The 27182-nt window shown below is 39.5% G+C and overlaps 3 protein-coding genes and 1 non-coding gene across 7 annotated transcripts in view; 3 read left to right on the forward strand and 1 right to left on the reverse strand.

Annotated features, from left to right (window-relative positions):
* Nucleotides 1–3413, forward strand: part of ME2 (malic enzyme 2) — a 51989-nt gene extending 48576 nt beyond the window's left edge. For both annotated transcript variants that reach the window (XM_045528054.1, XM_045528055.1), the window contains one exon: nucleotides 2535–3413. In XM_045528054.1, coding sequence (XP_045384010.1) covers nucleotides 2535–2702 — 168 coding nt within the window. In that variant the 3' untranslated portion in view covers nucleotides 2703–3413. The remainder of the gene's footprint in view (nucleotides 1–2534) is intronic.
* LOC123621981 lies at nucleotides 944–1023 on the reverse strand. The gene has a single exon (XR_006729359.1). It is a non-coding gene; the product is annotated as a small nucleolar RNA SNORD55/SNORD39 (small nucleolar RNA).
* A 9570-nt stretch (nucleotides 3414–12983) lies between the features above and the next one.
* ELAC1 (elaC ribonuclease Z 1) lies at nucleotides 12984–25534 on the forward strand. Of its 3 annotated transcripts, none has more exons than XM_045528060.1 (4): nucleotides 12984–13076; nucleotides 18609–18773; nucleotides 22850–23317; nucleotides 24881–25534. In XM_045528060.1, the coding sequence occupies exons 2-4, from the start codon at nucleotides 18617–18619 to the stop codon at nucleotides 25345–25347; spliced, it is 1092 nt and encodes a 363-aa protein (XP_045384016.1). In that variant the 5' UTR covers nucleotides 12984–13076; nucleotides 18609–18616; the 3' UTR covers nucleotides 25348–25534. The 3 variants fall into 3 exon arrangements, with proteins under 3 accessions (XP_045384016.1, XP_045384017.1, XP_045384018.1); XM_045528061.1 differs by lacking the exon at nucleotides 12984–13076 and adding an exon at nucleotides 13242–13673; XM_045528062.1 differs by lacking the exon at nucleotides 12984–13076 and adding an exon at nucleotides 13242–13608.
* Nucleotides 18704–27182, forward strand: part of SMAD4 (SMAD family member 4) — an 86458-nt gene continuing 77979 nt past the window's right edge. The window contains exon 1 of the mRNA XM_045528058.1: nucleotides 18704–18773. The gene's annotated coding sequence lies outside the window, so the exon portion shown is untranslated. The remainder of the gene's footprint in view (nucleotides 18774–27182) is intronic.

Consider the following 27182-nt stretch of genomic DNA (forward strand, 5'->3'; position numbering starts at 1 on the left):
AAATGACAGGCTAAGGAGTCTGATTACCTTACTACTGCAAGACAATTGAAGATTTTAGACACTAAAACTAGGATGACTGAGTTCAACTTTACAATTTATAGAATGACATTACAGGTGGGGCAGATTTAGGGAAATATGTTGGTCAGTTAAGAGATCCCTGATATGTCCAAATAAAAGGCTAGTACATGAGGTCATTATTAATAGTATAGGAGCACAGCCCCAGGTTCACGTCTCCTCCCCCTTTGCTGCTTCTGCAGTGGTTGTAAGGCTTTCCTTTTTTAGAAACAAAGGAGAAAAGGGCCACAATAGGCAGATTTTGTGCCTGTCCTCACCCCAACCCTCAGCCCCTGATCTCCTCCTCTCAGCCATGTGGGCAGGGCTGTGTGTGGCTTCTCTTCTAGCTACCAGTCCCCTCCTGCTTGCCCACTCTGATCTCATGCCTCGCCCCTAATCTTTTTCTGTGGGTACCACTAGAGGCCTGCGGGAAAGAGATGCCGGTGAATGCAGACTCCCCCCTCCTTTGCGTCTGAGGCTTGTGGCTATACCAGACAAAAACACTAGCTCACGTTGACCTTTACAGTTCCTTAAAATTTTAGCTGACTTCTGACCTGCATGTGTGGTGGCCAGTGCCTCATTCTCCCTCCCATGCTCTGCCACAGGTAAGAGTTTGTATGTCTGGTCTGCCTTCTTCTCTCTTCCATTTATTTATGTACATATTTATATATTGATTTATTGATTGAGACGAGGTCTCACTCTGCCACAGTCATAGCTCACTGATGCCTCGAATTCCTGGCCTCAAGTGATCCTCCCACCTTGGCCTCCCAAAGTTCTGGGATTAGAGGCATGAGCCACCACACCTGGCTATTTATTTTATGTATTTTAATACTGCTCATCAGCTCCAAAACCTTCCCCCTGCCCCAACCCCCAGCTCATGCTAGCAGGCCACACACTCAGCTCTCCAAGGGTGGCTTCTCTACTGCACACTTGGGAGTCTACAGCATTAGTGAGTTGTCATGGTACACATCTCCTTTTAGAGTCGTCTTATGTTTGTTTTTGTATACAATGTCCTGGGGGTTTTAGTTGTATTTAGTGGAAGGAATAGGGAAAAGTGTGTTTACTCTACCTTCCTGGAAGCAGAAATCTTTGCCTATCTTTTCATATCATTTCTGTTTTTCCCGTTTAATAACAAAAACTGAGAAAAAGTTTGCTCAACAAACTGTACTAATGACATGTGTGGTGTTTATTTGGCACTTTGGTTTTTAAATCTTCTCAGATCTTCATTGCTCTTGCTTGCCACTGAGGACTATTCCTTGCCTACTTTGTTTTCGAGTTAATGATGTTAAAATATTGGTCAAATATGTATTCTATAATAGAATAGAAAACAATTCAACACATTTTCCATCACAAATTACACTGAGGTTGAGCTCTTGGAACCATGGATTATTTTTTAACCACCATTTTATTCTTAAAGTTTTCTTTTAGAAAGCTTCTGACACAAAACGTTAATAGTGGTCACCACTGGGAATGGGAATTAGAGGAGGAGGAGAGAGACATGACTATTTGAATTTTCTCTACCACGTGTCACTACATTTTTTTTAAGTTAAAACCATAACTTGAGAACATAATTGTATGACAGGCACTGTACTACCCTGTAAGGAAGCTTTTCACCTTTCTCATTTTACATCAAAACTGAGGTTTAAAGGGCTTATCCTCACCACCAATTGTGGTATGTGGCTTGCTTGCCAAGATCAGATATCCACTCAAGCCACCTTAGGTGGGGAAGACCCTAACTGTTTAGGGTCTGGTATCTGGAATCAGAATGCTTTGAGTTTGAAACACAGCTCTGACTTAACTACCTTGGACAAATACTTTAAGTCCTTATACTTTGGGATCCTCATATGTAAAATGAGAGTAATAATAGCATTTATAAGGTTCTTCAGGACTAAATGAGATCTGTGTAAGACACTTAGAACATGCCTGACACTCAGTGATGGTGGTGTGAGTTTTACCATGTATAGATTCTAGCCCTAACTTTACTTGAATTTATAGTTCTAGTGTCCAACACCTGATGTACAATAATTTCTATATCTGTTAATCCAAATTCTAGAGCAAAGTCAGCTGGCTCACCTTGGGTTAGGTTTTCACCCTGGTCAAGTCAGCTATGGCTACTAGGAAGCAGAGTCTCCTGCACAACATGGCCCCCTAAGCCCACCCTTTTAGCAGGGTTGGGGGCAGTGGCCTGGGCTGGGGCAGGTTACCTGACTATGTGCACTAGATTGACACATAGTAGAATTTAAATTTGTTTGATTTTATCTTTTAAACTTTTCATAGTTTCCAAATATTTTGAAATGAATCAAAGTAATATTAGTAATATTATTTTTTATTTTGAAAAAGGAAAATGTCATTCTTCTAAATTCATTTCTCTGTGTTATTATAGTACCTTGTCTCTCTAATAGGTTAATACTCAGTAATCTTACTTATTTTTATATTTATATATTTTCTCAGTAAATACAGTAATCTTACTTATTTTTCAGGTTACAGAATACCTGTATGCTAATAAAATGGCTTTCCGATACCCAGAACCTGAAGACAAGGCCAAATATGTTAAAGAAAGACTATGGCGAAGTGAATATGATTCCCTGCTGCCAGATGTGTATGAATGGCCAGAATCTGCATCAAACCCTCCCCTGATAACGGAATAGAAGCACTCCCACTGTGAAGTTTTTTCCATGCTTCAGGGAACCCATTTTTTCAGACAAAAAGAGATAATGTCCTGAGATTTGTGGTGTTTTCTGTGTTTTATTCTCCCCTACCACTTTGCTTGACTTACTTTTCTCTATGAAGTACACATCTTTGGGGGACAGATGTGTTGTTAATGCCCACCAGTACCCTTCAATCAAATAACCATGATGCTTTAATGCTAATTTATAACCTATACCACATCTAAGAGATGTTAAAAATGTATTGGTGAATGTCTTTACTTAATAGTACTCTTACTCACACTTGCCAAAGTATTTGCTTTTTATTGTTATAGGTAATAATCTTTTCTCACCTAGTTCTTTTAAGGCTACTAAAATAGAAACTTACTTTTGTGGATGTGAGTACAGAATTCTGAGAGGAAGCCAAATTTTAACCAAATTCCAAGGAAAAATTGTTATCTAAAAATGTTCTTTTATATCTGTTTTATCTTACCTTCATGTTCTAAAATTCCCTTATAGTAAACAGATCTAGGAAACTATGAAAATTTTACCCTATTATTTTCTGGAACTAAATCAAGGCTTAACAATAACATTATGAGAGAGTAGTGGGAACTACTGCTGCCTTTACACAAATAAAACAGTCATTGTTTTCAACAGTATATAAAAATCATAGTGTAACTTTTTTATTTAATAAAAGTAATATCTTAAATTTAATTGCACCAGTTATGCCATCTTATTGCCCAAATGGAAATTTAGGTTTGCTTACTATGAAAAACACATAATTTCATTACTTTTAGATGATTCTAGGAGGGAGTATAGGATACTTAAACATATATATGACTAATGTAATGTCATGTGACTTTTTAAGAATAAATTAGTCATGCTTCACATTTAAATGAGTTATATTTAACTGGAGAGGTTATACACTTATTCCAACAATGATGCTCTTCTTTTTTCTTTCTTTTTTTTTGTTTTGAGACAGGGTCTCGCTCTGTCACCTTAACTAAAATGCAGTGGCATCATCATATTAATAGCTCACTGCAACCTCAAACTCCTGGGCTCAAGCAGTCCTCCTGTGTCAGCCTTCCAAGTAGGAGTAGCTGGGAGTACAGGTGTGCACCACCCCAAGCCCCAGCTAATTTTTCTAGGTTTTTTTGTAGAGATGGGGTCTTGCTCCTTGCTCAGGCCGGTCTCGAACCCCTGACCTCAAGCAGTCCTCCTGCTCAGGCCTCCCAAAGTGCTAGGATTACAGGCATGAGCCACCGTGCCCAGCCTAGTGTTGCTTTTTATTACTTGAAATAATTTTGTAATGTTCCTATGATACCTCTCTCTGAATATCATTAGTAGGGGCAACTCTTTTTCTCCATTGAAGGTGAATTTAAGTTTTTTAAAACTACCAAAATTAATTAAGAGTTAAGTGGGATGAATAAGGTAGGTGTTCAGACCAAGAAATGCCATTTTTAATCCCAGTAAAATGGGCAATAATTGGTTACTGAGAACAGTTTTCTTGTGTGGCTTATATACTGGGGAGCTCTAAAGGAAAATCCAGAAGCATTTTGAGAAATACTGCTATGTATCTGCCTACCATAGTTGCTTTGAGGGCAAAACTTTTAAGTGCTTATTCTAGGATAGTAAAAACAGCAACAGATATATTCATAGGTACATATTTCTCTGTAGAAAAAAGGGTCTTCAATTTTTTGTTCATTTTTTATTCTGCCTATAAAGATTTATTCATAATAATTTTGAATGTAATTTAATATTTAAAGCATGGTTGAAGTGGCATTGCTGTTTGGAGTATGGGAAATGTAGTTGGTTAATCCATTTAACAGATGAGTAAAGTCAGATGTCTTTTTCATAAAATAAGGAATTACGTCACAATTGGTTTCTCTTAATTAAAGATGAAAGCTTTATGTTTTTCATGTTACCTTTGTCAAAACAAATTCACCCCTAAAAGTATTTTCTATGAAATCTTGATTTCAGTTTAACATGAGAAGAATAATTACAATCCTGTTTTTTTGCTTAGTGCTTATCGTAGGCAGGAACATAGGCTGAATTTTACTAAGATGTTTGCTTATTATGTATATCTGGTACAATCCTAATGGAAATTGTTAATGGAAATTATTAAATATTTTAAAGAAAAAAATAGGCTAAATGTCATATAGCCTATTAAATAAGACAAATTTTAGATTTTTTTTAAAGCTAGCTGTTCTCATTGTTATTCGTCAACCAGTATTTTAACAAGTATCAATTATTAGTTGTAAATTAAAATTGTTTAATTTAAGCTCAGGCTACAGGGAGGAACTATTAGCATAGAGGAGTAGGGGAGGGAGGCCAGAATGGCATCAAATTGGAAAAGAAACTAAAACATTTGGGCCTTCTATAGAACTGTTATCTAGCAAGAAGATAATTATTTTGAAAAATAGCAATAGAGAATCTTTCATTCTTTTAAATAGAGAAGAAATTCTGCAGAGTGTCAGTAATTATTTAGTAGGAAAAGATGAGAATACATGTTTTTCTAATCTGCCACAACCACCAGTAGTGTGAAACAAATTGGATAACTAGGGAGGGTAAGGCTTATTGACAATAATGGGGAAAGTTTTAGTTCAAGATTTTGGTTAAAATATTTTTAAAGGATTTATTCTTAATGAGGAGGTTGCCTCAGAATCACTGTGAAGCTTCTTTACAATGCAAATGCCTCTGCTCTCCCTCTTTCCTGGCCACCCCTGGACCACTGGGACAGAACCCTGGCAGGTGTCCTCTCAGCAGGTTCCCAGGTGATTCTGACATGCTCCCCCTGCCCTCACAATCACTGTCTTAGAGCAGACATCAGAATCATCTGGAGAGCTACACGGTTCAGATGCTGATGCAGGGGGTCTGCCGTGGGGCCTGAGATTTCTGACACGCTCCCAGGTGGTGCCTGTGCTGCAGGCACAGAGAACGCAGGCATCGCTCCCGAGTACTGCATGTGCTGTGCAGTGTAAGGTTAGTGCTTACATATCATACACTTCAGTTTATGTGAAAAAGATCAACTGAAATTATGTTCTTACACAAAATAGTTTTCATCTAGTGTTATGTTTAGTTTTTACATAATGTTTATAAGAACAAAAATGTTTTTAAACAGATTTTTCTGCAAATACATAAAAGCTAAAGAACTTAAATCTAAATTATAGATTTGTAACATACTTAGTAAAACGTAACAACCAGTTTTCATTTGTAAAAGATTATCAAGTAGACATTTATTAAGAGTTCTCAAATGACATGACTTACCTTATCCTTTGTCTTTTCTTTCTCTAAATTATCAGCCTCTAAAGAAATAAGATTTTATATACTTGCAAAAGAGTTGCTAATTATTTAAGACCAAAACATAATTATTAAGGAGTGTGGAGCATTATTTGCTGCTCTCAGATAACAGAAAACCCAAAAGGGATGGTGGAAGAGTGGAAAAAGCCTTGTCTTGGAAAAAATACTTCATCCAAATGCTCATGTAGCTTTTTTCTCGAGCTCATTCAGTATCCCTCAAGGATAACTTTTTCATACTCTTAAATAGCTGTAGGGTTCTGTTGGATTCACCAAAATGGAAGCTCTGTTGAGCACATGTAATACTTGAGAACATTAATGTAAATCTCAAAGCTCTTAACTGGGGTTCCATTTAAAGGGAAGTCCCAAAGACTGAAATAGCATCAATACTTTTTTCTAAAACCACTATAAAGAATGTTTAATTTAAAAAAATTTTTAAACCATTATAAAGAATGTTTGATGATAATGTATTTCCATCCAAGACAAGACCACACATGTTCAGGTGCAGGCACATATTTCTATCTACTTCATTCTCAACTGATTTGTGATTTGCACTTTGTGCATCTAAATGTTAAAATGAAAACCTCCATAGATGAGCTAAAGTAACACACTTCATATTTAAAATATTTTAGACAATTTGACCACAGAAAGCTTTCTCCTCATCTGAGATCAGAATAAGATTTTTTTTTAATGTAAGCAGAGAAAAGACTCAGTGCTTTGATTCAAACTTCAGTAAATTCAGTTGGGCCTAATTAGGGCACAGCTCTATTGCATAATTCCCTTAATCTGTGCCAGGAGTTTCTTAGATAAACTAATGATTAGATTTTAAAACATTCATGATTTTTATTTCTTGGATAAGGAAAATTGTGCCTCTCAGAGAAAAGTAAATATGAAAATGTGTTCATAGTTAAGTTGCATAAAATAGACACGTTAAGTCTGTAAACAGCATTTTGCCAACAAACTCTTTTCCTGTGGCTATTTAATCTTGTTTTTTCCAAATAAAAATTTACTTGCCACTTTGCTATTTGAGAAGTTATTCCTACATTCAGCACACTTTAAGTTTTAAGACAGAGAAATTTGTGGGTATGTATTCCTGGGTTTTCAGGATTTTCTTTCATATTCTAGAAAAATTATTTTCCCTTTCCTAATTTTAAGTGTATATTCTAGCAAATCATTGATTCCTATACAGTCAGTGAATTATCACCAACACATTTGGTATATACAGTTGGCAAATAATGACAAACTAAATTTTATTAATAGTAGCTACTCTGTGCCAGATGTTCTAAGCATCTTACATATTTAATTCTCATCATCCTCCGTTTCTGTGCCTGTTTTATAGATAAGGACAGAAGCACAGAGAGGTTAAACCACTAGCCAGCTCTCCTGGCAAATGGCAGAGCCTGGACTCTTCACTCAAACCCCTCTCAGAGGAAAGGAAGGCTTCTGTGTGGGCAAATATATCTGAATCTTACACACTTTAAAGAATCGTTATTTCAGATGAAAATTCTTCACCTATTCTTGCTAGTCTTAGGTCCTTTTTAGTACATTTTACCAGTTCATTTGATTTTTATTTTGTTCCCATTTATAATAAATATGTAATATAAATCTCTTTTCCTTAGTCTTCATTTTAAGTATTGGATGTAAACATTACAGATTTTGTTTTGAATTTGATAAATTACACCAAAGATTCTCAGTAGCCAGTTCACTAACATCCTTTGATTTAGTAATCTTCACAGAACCACAACTGCTATCACTTCTGTGCAAATCAGTTTCAATAGCGCTTACATAATATTCACTTTGTGAATCCACCCATGTCAGTGTGCATTTGAATTATAAGGTATATTTTAAATATCATGTGCATATGTAACTTCTTCCATTAAAAGGTGAGAACAGCTAGAGAATAGTAATATAAAATGTATGTGTGGAATAAGAAATGAGACCTATTTTAGCTAAATATTTGACAAAATTTCTGCCCAATGTTTTATTATACTTTGCCTAATGACCTTTAAAATTAACTAAAATTAAAACTGTATTTTTGCAGTTGATACTTTTTGTGTTCCTTTGATAACATCCCAAGCATTAATGATTGACTTCAAGGAAGCTACACATTGCAAGTCGTTGCTGATCCTTGCTCATCGTTGTTTTTTAGCTGAAATGATGGAATGAATAGTCTTGTGGTAATTGCTTATAGGAAAACTAGGTTAAGGGGAATGCCTGTGTAAAGCATATTATACCAGATTGACTTCTTACAGATGGTTCCCAGAATCGGTCTAAAAACTTCATAATTATGTGAATTATTGTTTTCTCTTTGTGATATGTTAATTGTAACGAAATGCGTGTTCTTATATTTTCCTAATAAAGTTTTTATATGCATAAAAAGTGCTTTATGACCTTGTTTTTAAAGGCTGCCGTGTATAGGACACTTTGAAAACTTGTTATTATTATAAACCCTAAAATACATGCACACACACACGCACACACTCCAGAATACTTGATCCCTTGGGAATGTATTGTTAAAGTCACATGTGGAGTACTAGTTGTGCTCACCTTTTCATTTCCTTTTGTAGCACTTCCTACTCCATTTCTTTCATTTAATGACAACAGTAAAGGAATTATTTCTCACCTCTTCTCCTTCCCCCACCCAAAGCCCCCCATACACAAACATCAAGACCCTAACATTAAAATACAACTCAGGAAAGACTATGATGATTCTGTGATCAAGGGGGTAAATGATAGATAGCTAATACCTACTGAGTGCTTACTTCAAGTCAGGCGCTATGCTAAGTACCTGCTACATATTTACTCATTTAGACTTCACAACATCCCTATGAGGTGTAGGTACTAATATTTTTGTGTTTTACAGATGTAGAATCTGAGGCACAAAGACAGTAGCTAGTAAAATGGCAACACGAGGATTCAGATCTCTCACGTGGTTTGACAAGACCTGGATCCTACTTAAACCAGACTCTTCATCTACTCTGAGCCTGTAGCCCATGCAGCAGATCATCATGTTCATGCTGTCTGTCTCACTTTGTAGTTAGTTACAATCTCTAAATGCAAGAAACCCTTCCTGCTGCCTGGCATTTCTTCATCCAGTGACTCTGATACCATCCCTGCGGTCAAATCTCTGACATCCTACTGCATCCTCACACTGAGCAGGTATCCTTGCCTTCTATCTCATACAGAAATAGAACATTCAGAAGATAATGTCCTCAAGCTCCCCATCTCCCCAGGTACCTTGAGAAAGTGAAAAGCAGCAGCCTCTGACACCCCGGAGCTGGGCTTGCGCTAAGAGCTGGGTTGATTGAAACTCACCTGACCCTGGTGTTCTCCTGTTAAATGTATACCATTTCACAAAACATCGACATCAGACAAGGCCACTCTGACCATTGTAAACTAAAAATAAAATCCTAACCCCCACCCCCGTCCCCAACTGAACGGACCCCCTCTTGGCCAAAGGGACCCCAGAAAAATCTTAAAACTGAGTTCCTGGCCATGAAGGGAAGGGAGGTTGGACATGCCTCCTTATACCTCCTCCCTTTTAGAGTTTAGACCAATTGCAAACAGGACTTAAGGCCATGTAAGGCAATAGTAACACCTGCAAACCAGCAATTTGCTTCACAGATCACTTTGAGTATATTGTAGCTTGCTCTGATAAACAGACTTCCTTATCTTACAACATTACTTTCTACTGATTCCAAGCCTTTAGACAGAACTTTATTTCTTCAACCCATTACAAATCAAAGAATCAACCTGCCTATAACCTGTAACCCATCCCCCTTCGAGACATCCTGCCTTTTTGGGCCAAATCAATGTGTACCTTCCATGTATTGATTTATGATTTTTACCTACAATTCCTGTCTCCCTAAAATGTATGAAACCAAACTGTAACCTAACCATCTCGGGACCACTTAAGGTTTCTTGGGTATGGCTACCTGGGCCAGCAATAACTCATATTCAGCTCAGAACAAACCTCTTTAAATTATTTTACAGAGTTTGGTTTTGTTTGTTAACACCATGATGGATCAAGATAAAAACAAGCCATGTGCAATCATGTCTATGCACAGACAAAACACAGGCGTTGTCCAAACCACAAAATGACCAAATGCCCCCTACCCTAGCAAGTGTGATTCACTACTGATTCTTTACCAATTGTATTTTTAGCCACAATCTAGTCTACACTCCTAAAGATAAGATTTATTGAAATAACCAATCATAAAGTAATTTGTGGGGAGATGTTTTAAGACCATGTGAAAAACCTCTTCCTTATCAAACTTTCACCCACTAAGTTTTAACATCCATCAATTTTCTAACTATAATTCTATAGTTATGAGTTGACATTCTAACGGGAAGGCTAATGGGAAACTTCATATTGGATAGATCAGGCTAACAACACTGGAACCCACCAGATATTTCCAATATTCCTAAAATGTTAAACATCCCTAAGGTTATGTGACACTTGATATGATACAAGAGTAAGTACCCAGCATCACCTATGAAGTAGACTTGACAAAAAAAAAAAAAAAATCCTGAATCAGAAAGAGCCTCTAGATCTAAATCCCAGGTAAAAGAGTAAATACAGAGGATAGAGAAACATGTTTAATACAATGAAGATGTAATCAGACAAGTCCAGAATTTCAGAAATGGTAGAAGACAAATGACCCAATTTCTTCCACAATTAAATGACAAGAAAAAAGAAGAGAGAGAAGAAACAGAGACTTAGGAAACATATCAAATGCAAATTATGAATCTTTTTTGGATCCTGATTCAGACAAACCAACTACATATGAGATATTTGGGAACAATTAAGAAAATTTGAACATTGAGCAATTATTAGATGATATTAGTAAATAAGTAGAAGTTCTAATGAATTAGATTATATTAAGGAATTGTCAAATTTTCCAGGTACAATAATGTTGTAGTTATATTTTTCTAAAAGACCTTTTCTATTTTTTGACTTTATATTTTGATTTTCTGATTTGAACAAATGAGTTTCAAAATGTTATGAGATGATCAGGAAAATTTGAAAAGTGGCTGAATATTTGATGATATTAAGGAGTTATTTTCTTCTTTGTACAATATGATAATGATATTATGGTTGTATTCTTAAAGCCCTTGTCTTTCATATTTACGTACTGAAATGCCAACCATTGTTATATAGTGATGAAGTTTTTTTTAAAGGGTCCTTAAATGCTTACAGAAGTATTTGTGGATAAAATGATATTATGCCTGGAATTTTCTTTAAAATAATCCAGGGTTTTGTTGCTGTTGTTGCTGTTGGAGGGGGACGGGTTATAGAGAAACAAGATGGATCAGATGTTGCTGACTATTGAAGTTGAGGGATGATTATACATAAGGGTTCATTAAACATTTTCTCAACTTTTTTGTATGTTTGAAATTTTCCACAATAGAAAAACTTAAAAATGAACAAACAGTTCTATCCACTATTCTCTAGAAGAGTGGTCCCCAACCTCTTTGGCCGTTTTCACAGATGACAATTTTTCCATGGACCAGAAAGGGGAGGATGGTTTCGAGATGATTCAAGCGCATTTACATTTATTGTGCACTTTATTTCTATTACTATTACATTGCAATATATAATGAAATACTTACACAACTCACCATAGGTTGGGCACCCTTGCTCTAGAAGATAAGAACCTCCAAGAAGGGTAGTAGCAGGAAATTTTGATGGATGGGTAAGAACAAGCCCTGGACAGGTCTCCAGAGGGCACTGCTCTGGGGGACCCCTAGTTGAGTTGTGATCAAGACTAAGCTACAAAATGATATGTGTTTTCTTGAGCAACTTTTAGCTAGGCAAATGTCAGGATAAAGTTCAAGTTCTGGTGTTTAATACTTGCTCCCACATGACCAAGTGCATTTTATTTTTCCAGTTCCACAACATTGATTCAAGTCTCTCGCATCCTACAAGATCCAGGTCAAGTCCTACCTCTTCCTCACTGACGTCTTGGCTGGTGACGTCCCTTTCCCCGTATCTTACCCTTTCTTTTACTTGCTCATTAGTTCCCTCATATTGTTAGTTGATTGCTTGCTGATATCTATTTTCCCAGCCTGAGTGTAGGCTTCTTAAAACAAGGGACCATGACATATTTTTAAAATTCTCTCAGCGCCAAAAATAATACTATCCATAATACTACTCCAAAGTAGACCAATTAATGGCTTTTGAGCTAAGGGTGGCGGTAGGGTTTGTTCTTGATCCCACTTTCCTGGTAGTTTCCCAAAACACCCACTCTTACTCCTGTTGTGAGGCTGTTGGAAACTTTGGCCACCTCAAGCACACTGAGCAGGAAATCAGTGCATCTGGCACTACACAGGAGTCTCAAATACTTTTTGTTAAGGTTGGAATTTAAACTGAAGGCATTTTCCCCTTGTGGTTGTAAGCGCCACGTGCGCGTTGTGTACACCGCAGGCCTGGACTTCTCGCTCTCACGTCTGCTACTTAAGAGGTCACATCTGCAAGGCTTGGGGTGAGTACAGCACAATCAGCCGCAGGTTTTAAGCAAATATTAATATTTCAGCGTTTCCTTGGAACAGGAAAATGAAATGCACGCGGAGGCTCATCAAGGTACACGGTCAGGTCACGCTGATATGAACTCTGCCTCAAAGGCTTTTAGTGGTTACAAGATAGTAAGATTCATTCCAACCAAAGGCTAAAAGTTACACGAACATACGCATGAGCAAAACATCAGGAATAACACTCTTGTTTGAAAAACTGCACGGAAAACAAAAAGCGCAAGAGTAACGTTTTCGTTTCCGCGCAGCCAGCTCCGGTCCGCCCACCCCTCGGCCCGGGTCACCGCCACCGTCTAACACCCAGCCACCCGGGAGGGAGAGGAGCGCCCCCGGGCACTTTCCTCGCGGCCCCCCGGGGCCCTGGCGCGCGCTCGGAGACTGGCCCCGGCGGCCGCCAACGAGCGCGGACCTCCCGCGAGTCCTAGAGCGGCCGCGCGGGACCCGGCCGGCGGCGCACTTCCGCCTGCGCGCGCCGCCGCCCCGCGGACGGCTGGGCCTCGGCGAGGGCCTGCGCCTCCCTCGGCTCCTGCCGCGGGCCTCGGGGAGAGGGTGAGTGGGGCAGGGCGCGCCGGAGGGGGGCGGGCGCGCTTCCTCGGGACTCGCCGGCTCGTGCGGGCCCGGCGCGGAGGACCCAGGCCCCGGGAGCGCCCGGGGCGAAAACGCGCCTCGTCCACCGGCCCGGGCCGGAGCCTCGGTCGCCCGGCGCTGCCGCCGCCGCCGCCCAGCCGCCGTTTTCGAGACTCACAGCGTCTCGTCGGGGAGCCTGGGCTCTGGGCCTGGCTGCGCCTCGGCCGCTCGCTTTCTCTCTCCGGGCCGTGGTTCTTTCAGCTCTAAAATGGAGGACGGTGGCGTCTGCCCTGCGTACGCCACAGGGTGATGGCAGGGCTGACGCTGCCTGCCTGGAAGCCGAGGAGCGCTGTTGCTGAACCCGGCAGCCATTCCACTCCCTTGGGAAGCCTTCCAAATGCTGAGGCTCCGTCGTCACCGGGTGATTGTGATCTGCTGCCGGGACCGAAACCGCGGGCCCAGAGTGTGAAATGACAGTACTGTGATCACGGCCGGAATGTGCACTTCGTCGAAGGTGGATCACAGTCTTGAGAAAGCAAGCGGCTGTTATTTTCTCCGCGAACACAGGGTCCTAATCTGGTTTGCGCAGTTTTAATTCCTAGTGCCTAAAATGGTGCATGTCCCAAAACATGCACCACTGATCAGAGAAATTAATTTCTAATTACTTCCCAACTTAATGGGAGGGTTTTGCTTATATTTGGTTCGATTTTAAGCTTTTTATTATGAAAACTTTAAGACATATACAAAAAATAGTATACTGAACTCCCACTTCATGATCAGCCTTGTTTCATCTATAACCCTCATCTCCCCTAGTATTTTAAAGCAAATCTGAAATGTACCATTCCATCCGTTAAGTCCTTGTTTATGTTTATAAAGCACAATAACTCCTTTTTTAAACATAAAGCCATTGTTAGTCTAATTAGCATTTCATATTTTTTTTTTTACTACCCAGTCAGCGTTTACATTTCTCCAGTTGTATACCCCACTCCCCATCAGTTTGTCCAAATCAGGATCTAGATAAACTACACATGTTAACATTTGGCTGATGTCTCTTGGATCTCAAGCTCTTTATCCCCTCCCTATTTTTTTCCTTGTATTTTACTTGAAGAACAAGTCATATGTCCTGTAAAGTTTCTACATCCTGGATTTTGCTTTTTCCATACCTGTAATGTCCTTTACTAAGCAGTTATTTAAATCTACAGCCCTTTTCAGGTTTCAGGTTCTACTTTTTAGCAAGAAAACGTCGTGGGTACTGCGTATTTCATACTGCATCACATCAGGAGTTAAATAAGATGTTGTCTTTCTTTGTGGACCTTTTATGTACAAATAGCACCACAGGGTAACCAAATAAATGACCAGGGAATTACAGAAGGATGCCAGCTAATAACTGCAGAAGGAATGAGAGTATATCACCTTTTGGCAACCGCTAATGAAATAATGGATCCTGGCAATGATCACTAGTGGCTGTTAACATCAGAGAAAGAGAGACAGCCAGACAATGGGTGCTGCTTGATGGAGGCCCCTCATACTACTTATCCAGTACTGGAGTAATGGAGATGGGGCGGGGGATATAGTTGAAACAAGATTCCCCATGAGTTGATAATTGTTGAAGCTCAGTGATGGCTATGTGGCAATGCATTTTACTAATCTATTTCTGTATGTGTTTGGAATTTTTCATAATAAAACATTTTTTGAAAAGATTGGCCAGTTGACTAGTGAGTTCAGGTCAGTCTGATGCAATCGATTATAGTTCTCCGCTAGCCATTCACTAAGTGGTTCTCAAATCTGACTCCATGTTAGAATCATGGGGGAAGGCTTTTTTTTCTCTCCTCTTTAAATTTTTAATACTAAAACACATGTCTCACTTGCAGAATTTCCTGTCTAATTGTTCTGGGATGGAACCCAATCATTGATAAGGTGTAAAAGCTCTCCAGGTGATTCTAATTATGCTCTCAGGGTTACAGTACCACTGGTCTAGATCCATTATTTGTTAGGGATGGCAACGTGATTATTATCCCTTCTGCATTTTATTAGTTTTTGCAAATTTTAACTTTCTACAATCTGTTTATTCTCACCTGTGTTGCAAACTGTAATCCAATAGGGAAGCCTCAGCAAATTAAGCTCCTTAATTATCAGAGGAAGACTTGATCTTGGAGGTGAAAATGTAGAGTAACATGTGGAAAAAGGTAGCAGTAACCTCAAGGCTTGTGTGTAGGGTAGAGATGTACCACCTTGTATGTGAAAGTTGTGGGGAGCAAGTTGGTAGGGAACTGTTTCCCAAAATGGAAAGGAAGACTGGGTGATGGGTAGCTAGAAAAGCATGTTTATCCTTATGACACATTTAAAAAAAATCATCAGTATTAAATAAATACAATACATTTAAATTAAATAGATGAGATGTCACTGATTGGAACCTAAAAGTATCCAAAGATTTAAAACTAAATAATCCCGTTCCTGTCCCCTGCCTATCACTTTAATCACCCCTGAGATAACCAGTATTAACAGTATGGTATATATCCTTCCACACCAGACTTTGTCTTTTAGAAGTATAGGGGCTTGGGGCATTGTTATAAAAATGAAATCATCTCATAGCTATCTGTAACTTTTCTCACTGTCATTCCTCCAGGACAATAGTTACAGACCTGATTCTTTATTAGCTGCAGAATAAATAGTTAAAAAATAGTAGAATAACAGTATGAATGTATAATAAAATATTCAACCATTTCACTATTGACATATTCAGATTGCTTCCATATTTTAGTTACCTTAAAAGCACCTTAAAAATGTAAACATCATTATACTTAGATCCTTTGATTCTGTAGGGTAGATTCCCAAAAATGGGATTGCTGGGTTAAAGCATATTTAACAGCATTATTATTGGTAATATGTATATGGATAAATTATTCTCCCAGAGCATAATAGCAATTCATACCTCCACCACCAATAACTTATGAGAGTACCCATTTGCCCTCATCCTGGTTAGCACTACCTAGCATTGCTTCACTGATATTTGCCAGCTGATGTGTAGAAAATGGTCTCTCTTTTTTCTTTAATTTGCTTTGTGCTAACTACCTGGAGACTGAGCACTTTTCTTTTTATTTACCTTTCTTTTTTTATTTTTATGGATGCATAATAGTTGTCTGAGCACTTTTCATGCTTATTGGCCGTTTGGATTTCTTCTGTGATTCCTGTATTATCCTTTGCCTGTTTTTCTATTGTATTATTATTTTTTGAATGCATTGGAATACATTTTTTTCTTAGGGGCGTTTACCCTTTGTCATAAGGCGTGCAAACAGTTTTCTCTAGGTGCTTTTTGTCCTTTGGCTTTTTGAGTCTTTTAATATATAAAAAGATTTTATGTAGTGAAAATGTCTGTTTTTTTAATTTCTGGGTTTCCTGTCTTACCAATAAGAGCTTTCTCATCACCAAAGTTAAACAGGTACAAATTCTCCTAATTTTTTCAACATATCTTATTGGATTTTTTTACATTTAAATTTCAAAGCCGTGTGGAATGTATTTTTATCTAAAATGCAAAGTGAGCATCTTGCTTTGTTTTTTCCTGCAAGAACAGCCAATTCTGTCAGTTCTGTTCATTAAAAAAGCCACCCTTTTTGCGTTTTTTTTTTGTTTTTTTTTTTACAGAGTCTCACTCTGTCGCCAGGGCTAGAGTGCTGTGTTATCAGCCTTGCTCACAGTAACCTCAAACACCTGGATTCAAGCCATCCTCCTGCCTCAGCCTCCCTAGTAGCTGGGACTACAGGTGTGCACCACCATGCGTGGCTAATTTTTTTTATTTTTAGTAGAGATGGGGTCTCGCTCTTGCTCGGGCCTAGTCTCAAACTCCGGACCTTAAGCAATCCTCCCGCCTTGGCCTCCCAGGGTGCTAGGATTATAGGTGTGAGCCACTGCACCTGATCCTAAAACCACCCTTTTCATACCTTTGTTATTTACTGTATTGATTCCCATGCATACTTGGTTTATTTATGGACCTCCCCTTCCCTTTCACCTCTATTTATGTGCCAATATTATTCTGTTTTAATTACATCTGATTAATGTAGTAAATATTAGTATCCAGAAAGGCAGGTTATTACTTACTACTTTTTGTAATTTTCTTGTCCCATTCTCAGACATGTGTTTTTTTCTTCCATGTGATTTTTGGATTATTCTTGTTCCAAGAGAAATCCCACTGGAAATCTAATAGGATTTGCACCAAATATACCAACACTAATTTTGGAAAGATGAACATTTACATGATACCAAGTCTTCCTATCAAGGAGCATATGTGTATCTCCATTATAAGTTGGTTTATTTATTTATTCTTGTGAATGGGATATTTTTCCCATTTCTGTTTTTATCTGGTTATTGCTAGGACTGAGAAAAACTATGGAAATTTCTGTATATTTAGCTCTGTCAAATTTTCTTATTATAGTAGTTTTTCTTAAAATTATTATGTCTTCCTCCTTGCCATCAATGTGGATAATCTATAATTGGTTGGGTATATGTTTCAGTTCATTCTCATTTATTCTGTTTGATACACATCTTCCATCACAGAAATATATCAGAGATATTACAATGTGGCCAGAAATAGTGAAAGGAACAGTGCCAGGAGTTGGTAGGAATCCACACATTCAATAGTTTATTGCTGATCAGTTAAAATAGCAGAGTTCCAAGTCTTAACGAGTCATGGACCCTAACATGTAGGGAGTGAGACATTTGCTCAGCATTGTTATGAAGTATCAGCGTTACTGTAGCATATATAGAGCATTACTGTTCATGATCATTCAGAGAAAGGCCTGATCACCAGGGGCACCATTTGGAAAGCATCATTAAATACCATCTCTTGCCCAGAATCTCAACTAGAATTGTTGTTTAGTGTTTATTAGAAGGACTTAAAAAAAATAAGTGGAAAGTAAAGTTCCCATATACCCTCTCACCCCTCACCTCCCAGTTTCTCCTGTGTTAACGTCTTGGGTTTAGTATGATATGTTTGTCACAGTTGATGAGCCAATATTGATATACTCGTAATAACTAAAGTTTACATTAAGGTTCATTCACTCTTGTGTTGTACATTCTGTGTACAGTTGGCCAATGCATAATGACGTGTGTCTGTCCTAACTGTATCATACAGAATAGTTTCACTGCCCTAAAAGTCCCATGCTCCACCTATTCATTCTTCCCTCCATCCCCTGTATCACTAGCAAACCCTGATCTTTTTATGATCTCCATAGTTTTGCCTTTTTGAGAACATCATATAGTTGGAATCCAGCTATAGTTTTCAATTGACTGGGTTTAGTTTTTATTTGTGTGTGTAAGCAGTTGTGCAAAGTTTGGTAATTGTAGTTTTAGCTGATCAAGATTTATTAAAGTCTTACTTTGGATTTGTGTGGAAAACTATTAGAAAATAGGAATCCAGACAGTTCTGAATGAACAAAAAATAAATAACAATAAAACTCACAGGAATGTGTTTTTGGTGCAGTGATATGAAATAATTCCCAGGTGATCTTTGTGTTGCAGGGTGGAAGATGTCTATGGATGTGACGTTTCTGGGGACGGGCGCAGCATACCCATCTCCAACCCGGGGTGCGTCTGCCGTGGTCCTTCGGTGTGAGGGCGAGTGCTGGCTCTTTGACTGCGGAGAGGGAACACAGACACAGCTTATGAAGAGCCAGCTCAAAGCAGGTTAGTGTGCCTTCAGCTCTCATCAAGATTATCTTTGGTCTGCTTCATTTTCCTGGCTCTCCCTGGGCCTTTTGTTCAGAAACAGCCCTGACAGTTCCATCTCCCTTCAGTGCTAGAGCTCTGGGAGACTGGAAAGGCCCTCAGGCATCTGGCCATGCACCCTGAACTTCATTACCTTATTTATTTGCTTTTCATTCATCCTGGAAATGTTGAGAGCAAGGATTTGTGGAAGCTTGGCAGGTGGAGGATGGAGTGGGATACATCAGGCATATTAGATAGACACTGCCCTAGCAAGGGAGCAGTGTATATACTTACTTCCGCCAGGAGATAGTTGTCATGAGAGCATGCAAAGGGCAATAAATGTTCAGAGGAGGGAGATGTACTTTTCCACTTGGGTTATCAGGGTGAGCATCTCAGAGAGATTGGCCTGTGAGTTGTTGAAGGAGGAGGCTGGGGAGAAGAAAGGTATTATAGCCAGAGGGAATGGAGTGAGCAGAGGCCGGCACCTGGGAGCTAGAGGATTCCAGTGAAAAGCCTCAACCCAGAGTCAGGCAGACCTCGGTTCTGGTCCCAGCTGTGTCTTTGGCTTGTGACCTTAGCAGATTAGCAAAGTTAAACTTCACTTTTCCCATCTTGAAAATGGGGATAACAACTCTACTTAGAAAGGGTGTTGTAGCCAGGCCTGGTGGCTCATGTCTGTAATCCTAGCCCTCTGCGAGGCTGAGGTGGGAGGATCGCTTGAGGCCAAGAGTTCGAGACCAGCCTGAGCAGGAGTGAGACCCTGTCTCCACAAAAAATAGAAAAATTAGCTGGAATGGTGACAGGCATCTGTAGTCCCAGCTACTCGGGAGGCTGATGGAGGAGGATCACCTGAGCCCAGGAGTTTCAGGTTGCAGTGAGCTGTGATGAGGCAATTGCACTCTAGCCTGGGCAACAGAGTGAGACCCTATCTGAAAAAAAAAGGGGAGGGGGTGTTGTGGGAATTGTGTATAATAATTCTTTCTCTGTGCTATTGCCTCTTTCTCATAGTTAAATCTTAGCCATCTCCTCAGAGTTTTTTCCTGAACCTCTTGGGTTGAGTAGTTTCTCCCTCACCCTAGTCATTCGTTTACTTCATCTTATTTTTGTTGACTTCTTAGCATCATCAGTGTCTGGAATTATGTTATTTAAGTAATTTGTTTCTGTGTTCTCTATCTCCCTGTACTATAAAGTAAGTTCAGTGATCATTTATGTACCTAGTAGTTGCCTAGTAAATGTATGTTCCATTAGTGAGTAGATAAGACATTTAGCAGCTTAGTATAGTGCCTCTCATTTATTAGGTCTTGATAGATAGTAGTTATTGAAGTCATTATTCCTATAATTCATCACGGTACATGGCACTTGATGACTAAAGAAAGGATACTTCCAGTGTCCAAGGATATCTTGGTCTAGTGATGGAAACTGACATCCAAACTGACAGTCATCAGTGATGTAATATAAATAGAATAATAGAGGTGTTTTCTAAATACTTTTCGAGCACAAAGGAGGGGGACATTAACTGCGCCTCGGTATTAAGAGAAGGCATCCCAGAGATAGTAACAGTTGAGCTAGGATCCAAGAGATAACTAGAAGTTTTTGTCGGGAGAGAAGTAGGGATAGACATTCAAGGAACAGACAACAAAGTAAGCAACAAGTAAGGCAGTTTCCAGGAGAGAAATGGCATGTTTGGGGAACCCCAGGTACTTGGCTGGGCTAGATGGGACTACAAATGCTGAAAAGGAAAGTGAGGGCTGACTGTGAAGTCCTCTGTGGCATAGTACGGTATTTGGACTTTATTATTCTACTGGCAGTAAGGAGCCATTAAATGTTTTTAAGCAGGAGAACGATGTGATCTGATTTGTGTTTTAGGACAGAGTTTTCTGATGGCACATTCATTGGGAGAGAGAGAATAACACCAGGGAGACCAGTTCCAAGGCAGCTGCGATTCATTTGAGAGAGTGAAAGAGAGAGGTTGAGAGAGAATATGAATGAGGGTGTTGAAGCAAGAAATTAGATAGGGATGGAGATGAGAGACTCAATTTCAGAAGTACTTGTAGGGCCGGGTGTAGTGGCTTATGCCCGTAATCCTAGCACTGTGGGATGCAGAGGCAGGAGCATTGCTTGAGCTCAGGAGTTCGAGACCAGCCTGAGCAAGAGTGAGACCCCATCTTTACTAAAAATATAAAACTTAGCCAGGCGTCATGGTGTGCGCCTGTAGTCCCAGCTACTCAGGAGGCTAAGGCAGGAGGATTGCTTGAGCCTAGGGGTTTGAGGTTGCATCATCAAAACTCACTGCAACCTCAAACTCAGTGGGTTCAACTGATCCTCCTGCCTCAGCCTCCCAAAGTGCTAGGATTACAGGCATGAGCTACTGCGCCCAGCCTGCATCATGATTTTTTAGAGGATGCTTATTATTCCACTCCTCTGTGGATGACATTCTCCCATGACTTCCCTGTTTGCAAATGAAAGAGAATTCATGCATTTTTCTCTCTTCATTTGATAGCTTCCTCATACCTTTGATAATTGTGGTTACCATTCCTTTTCCCTCTGAAATCAAGTTTCTTGAAAAATAAAATGTTTGTCTCCTTGAAACTGTGATAACAGTAGGAAGCAATTCTTCACTTACTTATTTTGCCTCACTTGCTTTGGGTTCATGGGTTGTTTTGGTGTTCAGTTTGGCTTTGTTTTGGAGTAGATAGGGAAGGGCCGAGGAAGTCTGACATTGGCAGTTTTGAGGCCAACAGGGGATCTGGACTCAGCGACTGCTGTAGTTCTTTTATCTGCACAGTCCTCGGGTCACACTTGGAGGTGGCTTTGCAGCCTGGATGAGGGGAAGGGGAAATGAAAGGATTCTGGAAGTCAAAAAACAGAAAAACAAGGACTAAAAAGAGAAAAGAAAAAGGAGCATATTGAGGAAACTTCTAGAGTGCCTCCTGGGGATTCTCAGGTCCAAAATCAGCCTCTGCCCACTCTGTTCTCTGCCACTGGGGCCTGGGCTTGGTGTAGTAATTTGGGGAAGACTTGTTTGGAGAGTACTTGATGTCATAGGACAAATCGTATCAATAAACTATCAACAAGTGGTATCAACAAGTGGTTCCTGTACACTTACAGTATCAAATGTTTAAAATAGGTGTGTCTTGAGCAAAGAACAAGAAGCCTCTGTTACACTGGAAATGTGTTAGTTGTGATTGTTACTTGGGAAATGCTGTGTGATGCATCTCAGAAAATGCTGATGTGGCACCCTGCAACATACAGCCGTAAACTCAGTTTACCACTGGCTAAATCAAGTGATAACCTGAGCCAATATGCACTGAAAAAGCTGTTGTGTTAGTTCAGACTGAAAGGAAGAGATGGGCTGAAGTACCCTTACATGATACCGTAGGCGATCTGCCCTCCAGTCTGCATTCTGGCATCCCTGCCCACCCTCTCCCCTCTCAGTTCCTCACCTTGTTCCTCTCCTACCTCTCTTTCCTCTCCCTCCCTTACCCTCCTTCCTTTTTCAGTGTCCCCTTCAACCTCACCCAGACAAGCAGGCTCTGCCTTGATTGGTTAATCTCTGTCCATTGTAGGGAGTCCTTAAAAGGCAGTTTGGGGTTCAGGCACTGGTCCAGTCAGTTGGAGTCAGTGGAACATTTTGTTTTGCTTGATGTACATGTTTGCTATTCTTAGAAGGAGCAGTAGGGGGCAGTGTAACTGCTAAATGCTCTTGACACTTGAGGCCTGTCTACTTAAGTGAAATATTTTGGTATACTTGTATATTTCACATATTCAAGTGGGAGAATATATCGGAAAATGCTCTGAAAACTGTAAAACTGTGTAATCTGAAGATGTTTTATGAAAAAGTTGTACCTTATTAAAATCATTCAGTAAAATAAAGCTTGTTTTTCTTGCTTCTGGAATCATGTAACAAAATGTAAACAAATAAGTTTACAGTGGTAAGAACTTCTAAGTTCAACTTACCACTTTTTATGTGAATTTTTATGCCTGTTTCAAATAGCTTTGTACAGGTTTTTATTTCTGAAAAATTTCCACATGTATTTGTCTGTCTCAATCAAAAGGGAGAATTACCAAGATTTTCATCACTCATCTTCATGGAGACCATTTCTTTGGCCTTCCTGGGCTCCTCTGCACAATCAGCCTGCAAAGCAGCTCCGTGGTTGCCAAGCAGCCTATTGAAATCTATGGCCCTGTAGGACTTCGGGACTTTCTCTGGCGAACCATGGAACTCTCTCACACGGAGTTGGTCTTCCCTTACGTGGTCCATGAGCTGGTGCCTACAGCGGATCAGTGTCCTACCGAAGAACTAAAGGAATTTGCACATGTGAATACAGCAGACAGCCCTCCCAAAGAGGGACAAGGAAGGACTATCCTATTAGACTCAGAAGAAAACTCATACCTCCTGGTTGATGATGAACAGTTTGTTGTAAAAGCATTTCGCCTCTTTCACAGAATTCCCTCTTTTGGGTTTTCAGTCGTGGAAAAGAAACGCCCAGGTAAACTCAACGCACAGAAACTAAAAGACCTTGGTAAGTGTTTTTTTTTTTTCCTTCTCATCAGTCAGGCTATTGTTAACTGAAGCTATTAGAAGTGTCGTAGTATCCCAGGCCTATATGCCAGACCTAAAACTGACATTTTCCCACTTACTTCCTTTGCCCTAAGTTTTCTTATTAAGGGAAATATTAATACATGAGGCCAAAATATACTATTAGAGCAAAATCAAATACATATTTGAATCCTTCTCTCTTCACCTCCCTGGATCCACATTCTTAGTCTGTCTTATCTTCAGCTTACACTGTCTTGGTTGGCCAGGTAGTTTGGGTGGCAGTAGTGGTTGTTTTAGGTCCAGGCTTTATTTTTTCATGTCTTCCTTTTGATATGTTTTCCGTAACATCTTTGGTCTTAGAATTTTTGCCACATTTCTTAACCTTACAACTACAACCAACTACTTTCAGGCTTTCCTTCTCTTTCTACTTTGCCTACTCATTCAACCTTGACTAAGTTAATTTGGTATTCAGAACATTATGCCTCAACCACTTTTACATGCCAGGGTTCATCACAGTTGAAAGCAAGCATACAAACGTGGGCTTGGGGCCCATCTAAGGCTTCACACCTCCTGCATGCACACATGAGGAGGTCTTCAGCACCTCTTCCAAGGCAGAGTCTGGGGCATTAAACCTCCGGTATCACCACCTTCCTTGGCACAGAGTGGCAGTGCCTGTAAAAAGCAGGGTAGCTGGAAATTGCTCTGAACCTATTCTGGTTTGGGGGGCTTCCAGATAAGAAAGAAAAAGAGAAAAAAAAAGCATGGTGGTGGTTTTTTTTTTAATGTCCTTTTTTTAATTTATGCAATCTCTTCCTCAGCTAAAACAAAATGCTACATAAAGAGGAAATATGACTTAAGCCAAGGGTATTTTTATTATTTAAAAGCCTGTGGAAATACTATTATATTTGGAAACTTTAAATGTGATCTGGCTTGGAATTGATGATCACATTATACTTGTTTGTAAGTACTGTCCAGAGTGATGTTATTCCAGATTAATATGAGACTTAAGCCAAGTTTGGTAAACGTGGAACTGTCCCTATCTTCCAAGTAGATTGATCGTGTATGATTGCCTGAAACTCCTTGATCTTGTGATCCAAACAATCCTAACAATTTTTTTTATTAAGTTAGTTTGTAGGTACCTATCTTGATTAGGCATTGATCATATCATTATTTACATATACTCTAAAATTTTACCCAAAGGTGAGTTTATTAAATAAAGCACTCCCAAAAACTGATATTTCCATGCACAGCAGAGAATTAAGACTTTCTTGACTGTGTAAGTTCTTAGAGGGATTTAGGAGCTTAAAAATCATCTGACATATGTGCATGGGAAATGTTTTAAATACTAAGGCATTGCTAATATCAATCAACACAGAACTTAAAAAAATGTATAAATATTTCAGTTTTCCATGAGTAGTAAAACACAACAAGTGTGAAAAGAATTGGATGCCTTTTCCATTAGCTATTTGCGATGCTGTTAAAATAGACTCTTAAATGGTCATACATTCCATTCCCATGATACAATGTTATCTGCCTTCATCATTAGGTGTTCCGCCAGGTCCTGCCTATGGAAAGCTGAAAAATGGAATTTCTGTTGTTCTGGAAAATGGGGTTACAGTTTTTCCCCAGGATGTCTTAAAAAAGCCTATCCTTGGAAGAAAAATCTGCATACTGGGTGACTGTTCCGGGGTTGTGGGTGATGGAGGAGTGAAGCTGTGCTTTGAAGCAGACCTGTTGATCCATGAAGCGACCTTGGATGATGCCCAGATGGACAAAGCAAAGGAGCACGGCCACAGCACACCACAGATGGCAGCAACATTTGCAAAGTTGTGCCATGCAAAGAGGCTGGTTCTGACTCACTTCAGTCAGAGGTACAAACCAGTTGCCTTGGCCAGAGAAGGAGAAACAGATGGCATTGTAGAACTAAAAAAGCAAGCTGAATCAGTGTTAGATCTCCAAGAAGTGACTCTAGCAGAAGATTTTATGGTGATTGGCATTCCAATCAAGAAGTAAAACCAATGTTCCTGAACACATGTTGACATATCTGTGAACTGGACCTATTGTCAAGTTTTTTATTTTTTGTTTTTAGTCTGAAATTATTTGAGCCCTATTAATCCTAAAAAGGATGGAGCTGCATTGCTGAACTGACTCAGTAGTTAGAGGGAGCAAGATTTTTGATAATAAATCATTTTTAAAAGAACAAAACCCCAGCATTCTTCTTAAAGTCCATATCTGACGAAACGATAGACTGTTCGGGTATACTTGTCATTTTGTGCTGCTGCCACAGATATAAGCCATTACTCCATGCAGTCCTCGGCTTAGCTTCTGCTCAGCATTTTTGCTATTGTTCACAAAGTACACAGAGCCTGGCCCTCATGGCTAAAAATAGTATTTTGGCAGTTTATGTTGAATCTGTTTGTGTTATTAACAGAATAGGGAGAAATGTAACGAGACATTGGATATACAGGATTGATGATAGCATGACGATAGCTTTGCTGGAATACGGAATGTAGGGTTGGGCTAGGTGTTTATTCTAGTATTTTATTGAACTTTCTGGTTTGCTCTTAACTCATGATTCTCAGTTGGAGTGCTACTGCTCCCCTAGAAAGAGTTTTGAAATTATGGGGATGTTTTCTTGTTTACAGTGACTGGGTGGGTAGTGATGGTGGTCCTACTCCTACTGGTATTTAGTCGGCAGGGGTCAGGGATGCTAGATGTCCTACAAAATTTGGGTCAGTCCTGTATAATAAAGAATCATCTCACCCCAAAATGCAAATTGCAGACCCATTGAGATACACAGAAAGTTGAAAACTTAATACTCCAGTGCGAATATACTTTACCAAAATTAGTGACATAATAATTTGAATTACTAGGTAAGTCAAATCTTACAACAAATCCTAAAGTGTGAATATGTTGGAATTGGAATGTCATATCAGATATCATTTGAAAGAAATGAGCCATCAAGTGAAGCTTATGAATCTGGAGGTAGAAATGGTATCTTAAACTGAGGTTTAATTTACATGTCCCTATTAATAATTCTTTGAGCACAATTTTAATAAATGTTCGTTCTAGAGTAGCTCTTCCTTCTGAGCTGCCTTCCACCTCCTGTCTGTCTGCCATGCCATGATGTATCTCTGACTCACTTGCCCCACAATGTTTCTCAAAATGTGTTCCACGGAAAGCTAGTCTTACGTGCTGATTCTTTCAAAAAGGCTCCCTAATCAAATCAGCTTGGGAAGCCCTTTATGCTCTGCATCCTTCTGGGAGTGGTCCAGTGCCCATCAGCATATTGAAAACATTGTTAGTATTGCTTTGATGCCCATGAACCAGTCTTTGGTGCCAGAAAGACCTGATATCATAGTCCCATTCTGTACCTTATGGTGGTACCTCTGTGTGAGCTGGAGCAGGTTCCTTAATTTCTCTTGAGTTTCTTCAGCATGTCCATCTCTAAAATGGGAAAAATAATAAGACCTACTTGGTAGGATTGTTGTGAAGGTTAAATGGGACAATGCATATAAAGAACATAGCACATTGCTTAAAGATGCTGAGAATCCTGCAGGCCAGAGGCCTGTCAGCGCTGCTGAATCCCTTTCTCAGTCTTACTGCACCACATACTATCTGTTAACATGTCAAGAACCTGGAGAGTTCTGCAGTACAAACATTGTCATAGTGTATTCCTCTGGGTTCTGGGGATTCTTTGGTCAAAATTTTGATTCCTGGCTAGTTGTGGAGACTCCAAAGTAGCAATGATCAAGATAGGTCTGGTTGCTTAAGATTCAGTCATTCTGATGCAGTCTATAGAGTGGTCTGATTCTGTCCAACTCTAGACTCTGCCCCCAAAGTGCGAA

The sequence above is a fragment of the Lemur catta genome, chromosome 16 (genome assembly GCF_020740605.2).
Source record: "Lemur catta isolate mLemCat1 chromosome 16, mLemCat1.pri, whole genome shotgun sequence".
Lineage (NCBI taxonomy): Eukaryota > Metazoa > Chordata > Mammalia > Primates > Lemuridae > Lemur > Lemur catta.

What these genes read in the sequence shown, in the direction of transcription:
- ELAC1 (XM_045528060.1), top strand. Translation starts at nt 18,617, where the DNA reads ATGTCTATGGATGTGACGTTTCTGGGGACGGGCGCAGCATACCCATCT. An exon ending in GAAGAGCCAGCTCAAAGCAG is followed by an intron (nt 18,774 to 22,849) that starts GTTAGTGTGCCT and finishes CTCAATCAAAAG; the next exon opens with GGAGAATTACCAAGATTTTC. An exon ending in ACAGAAACTAAAAGACCTTG is followed by an intron (nt 23,318 to 24,880) that starts GTAAGTGTTTTT and finishes CTTCATCATTAG; the next exon opens with GTGTTCCGCCAGGTCCTGCC.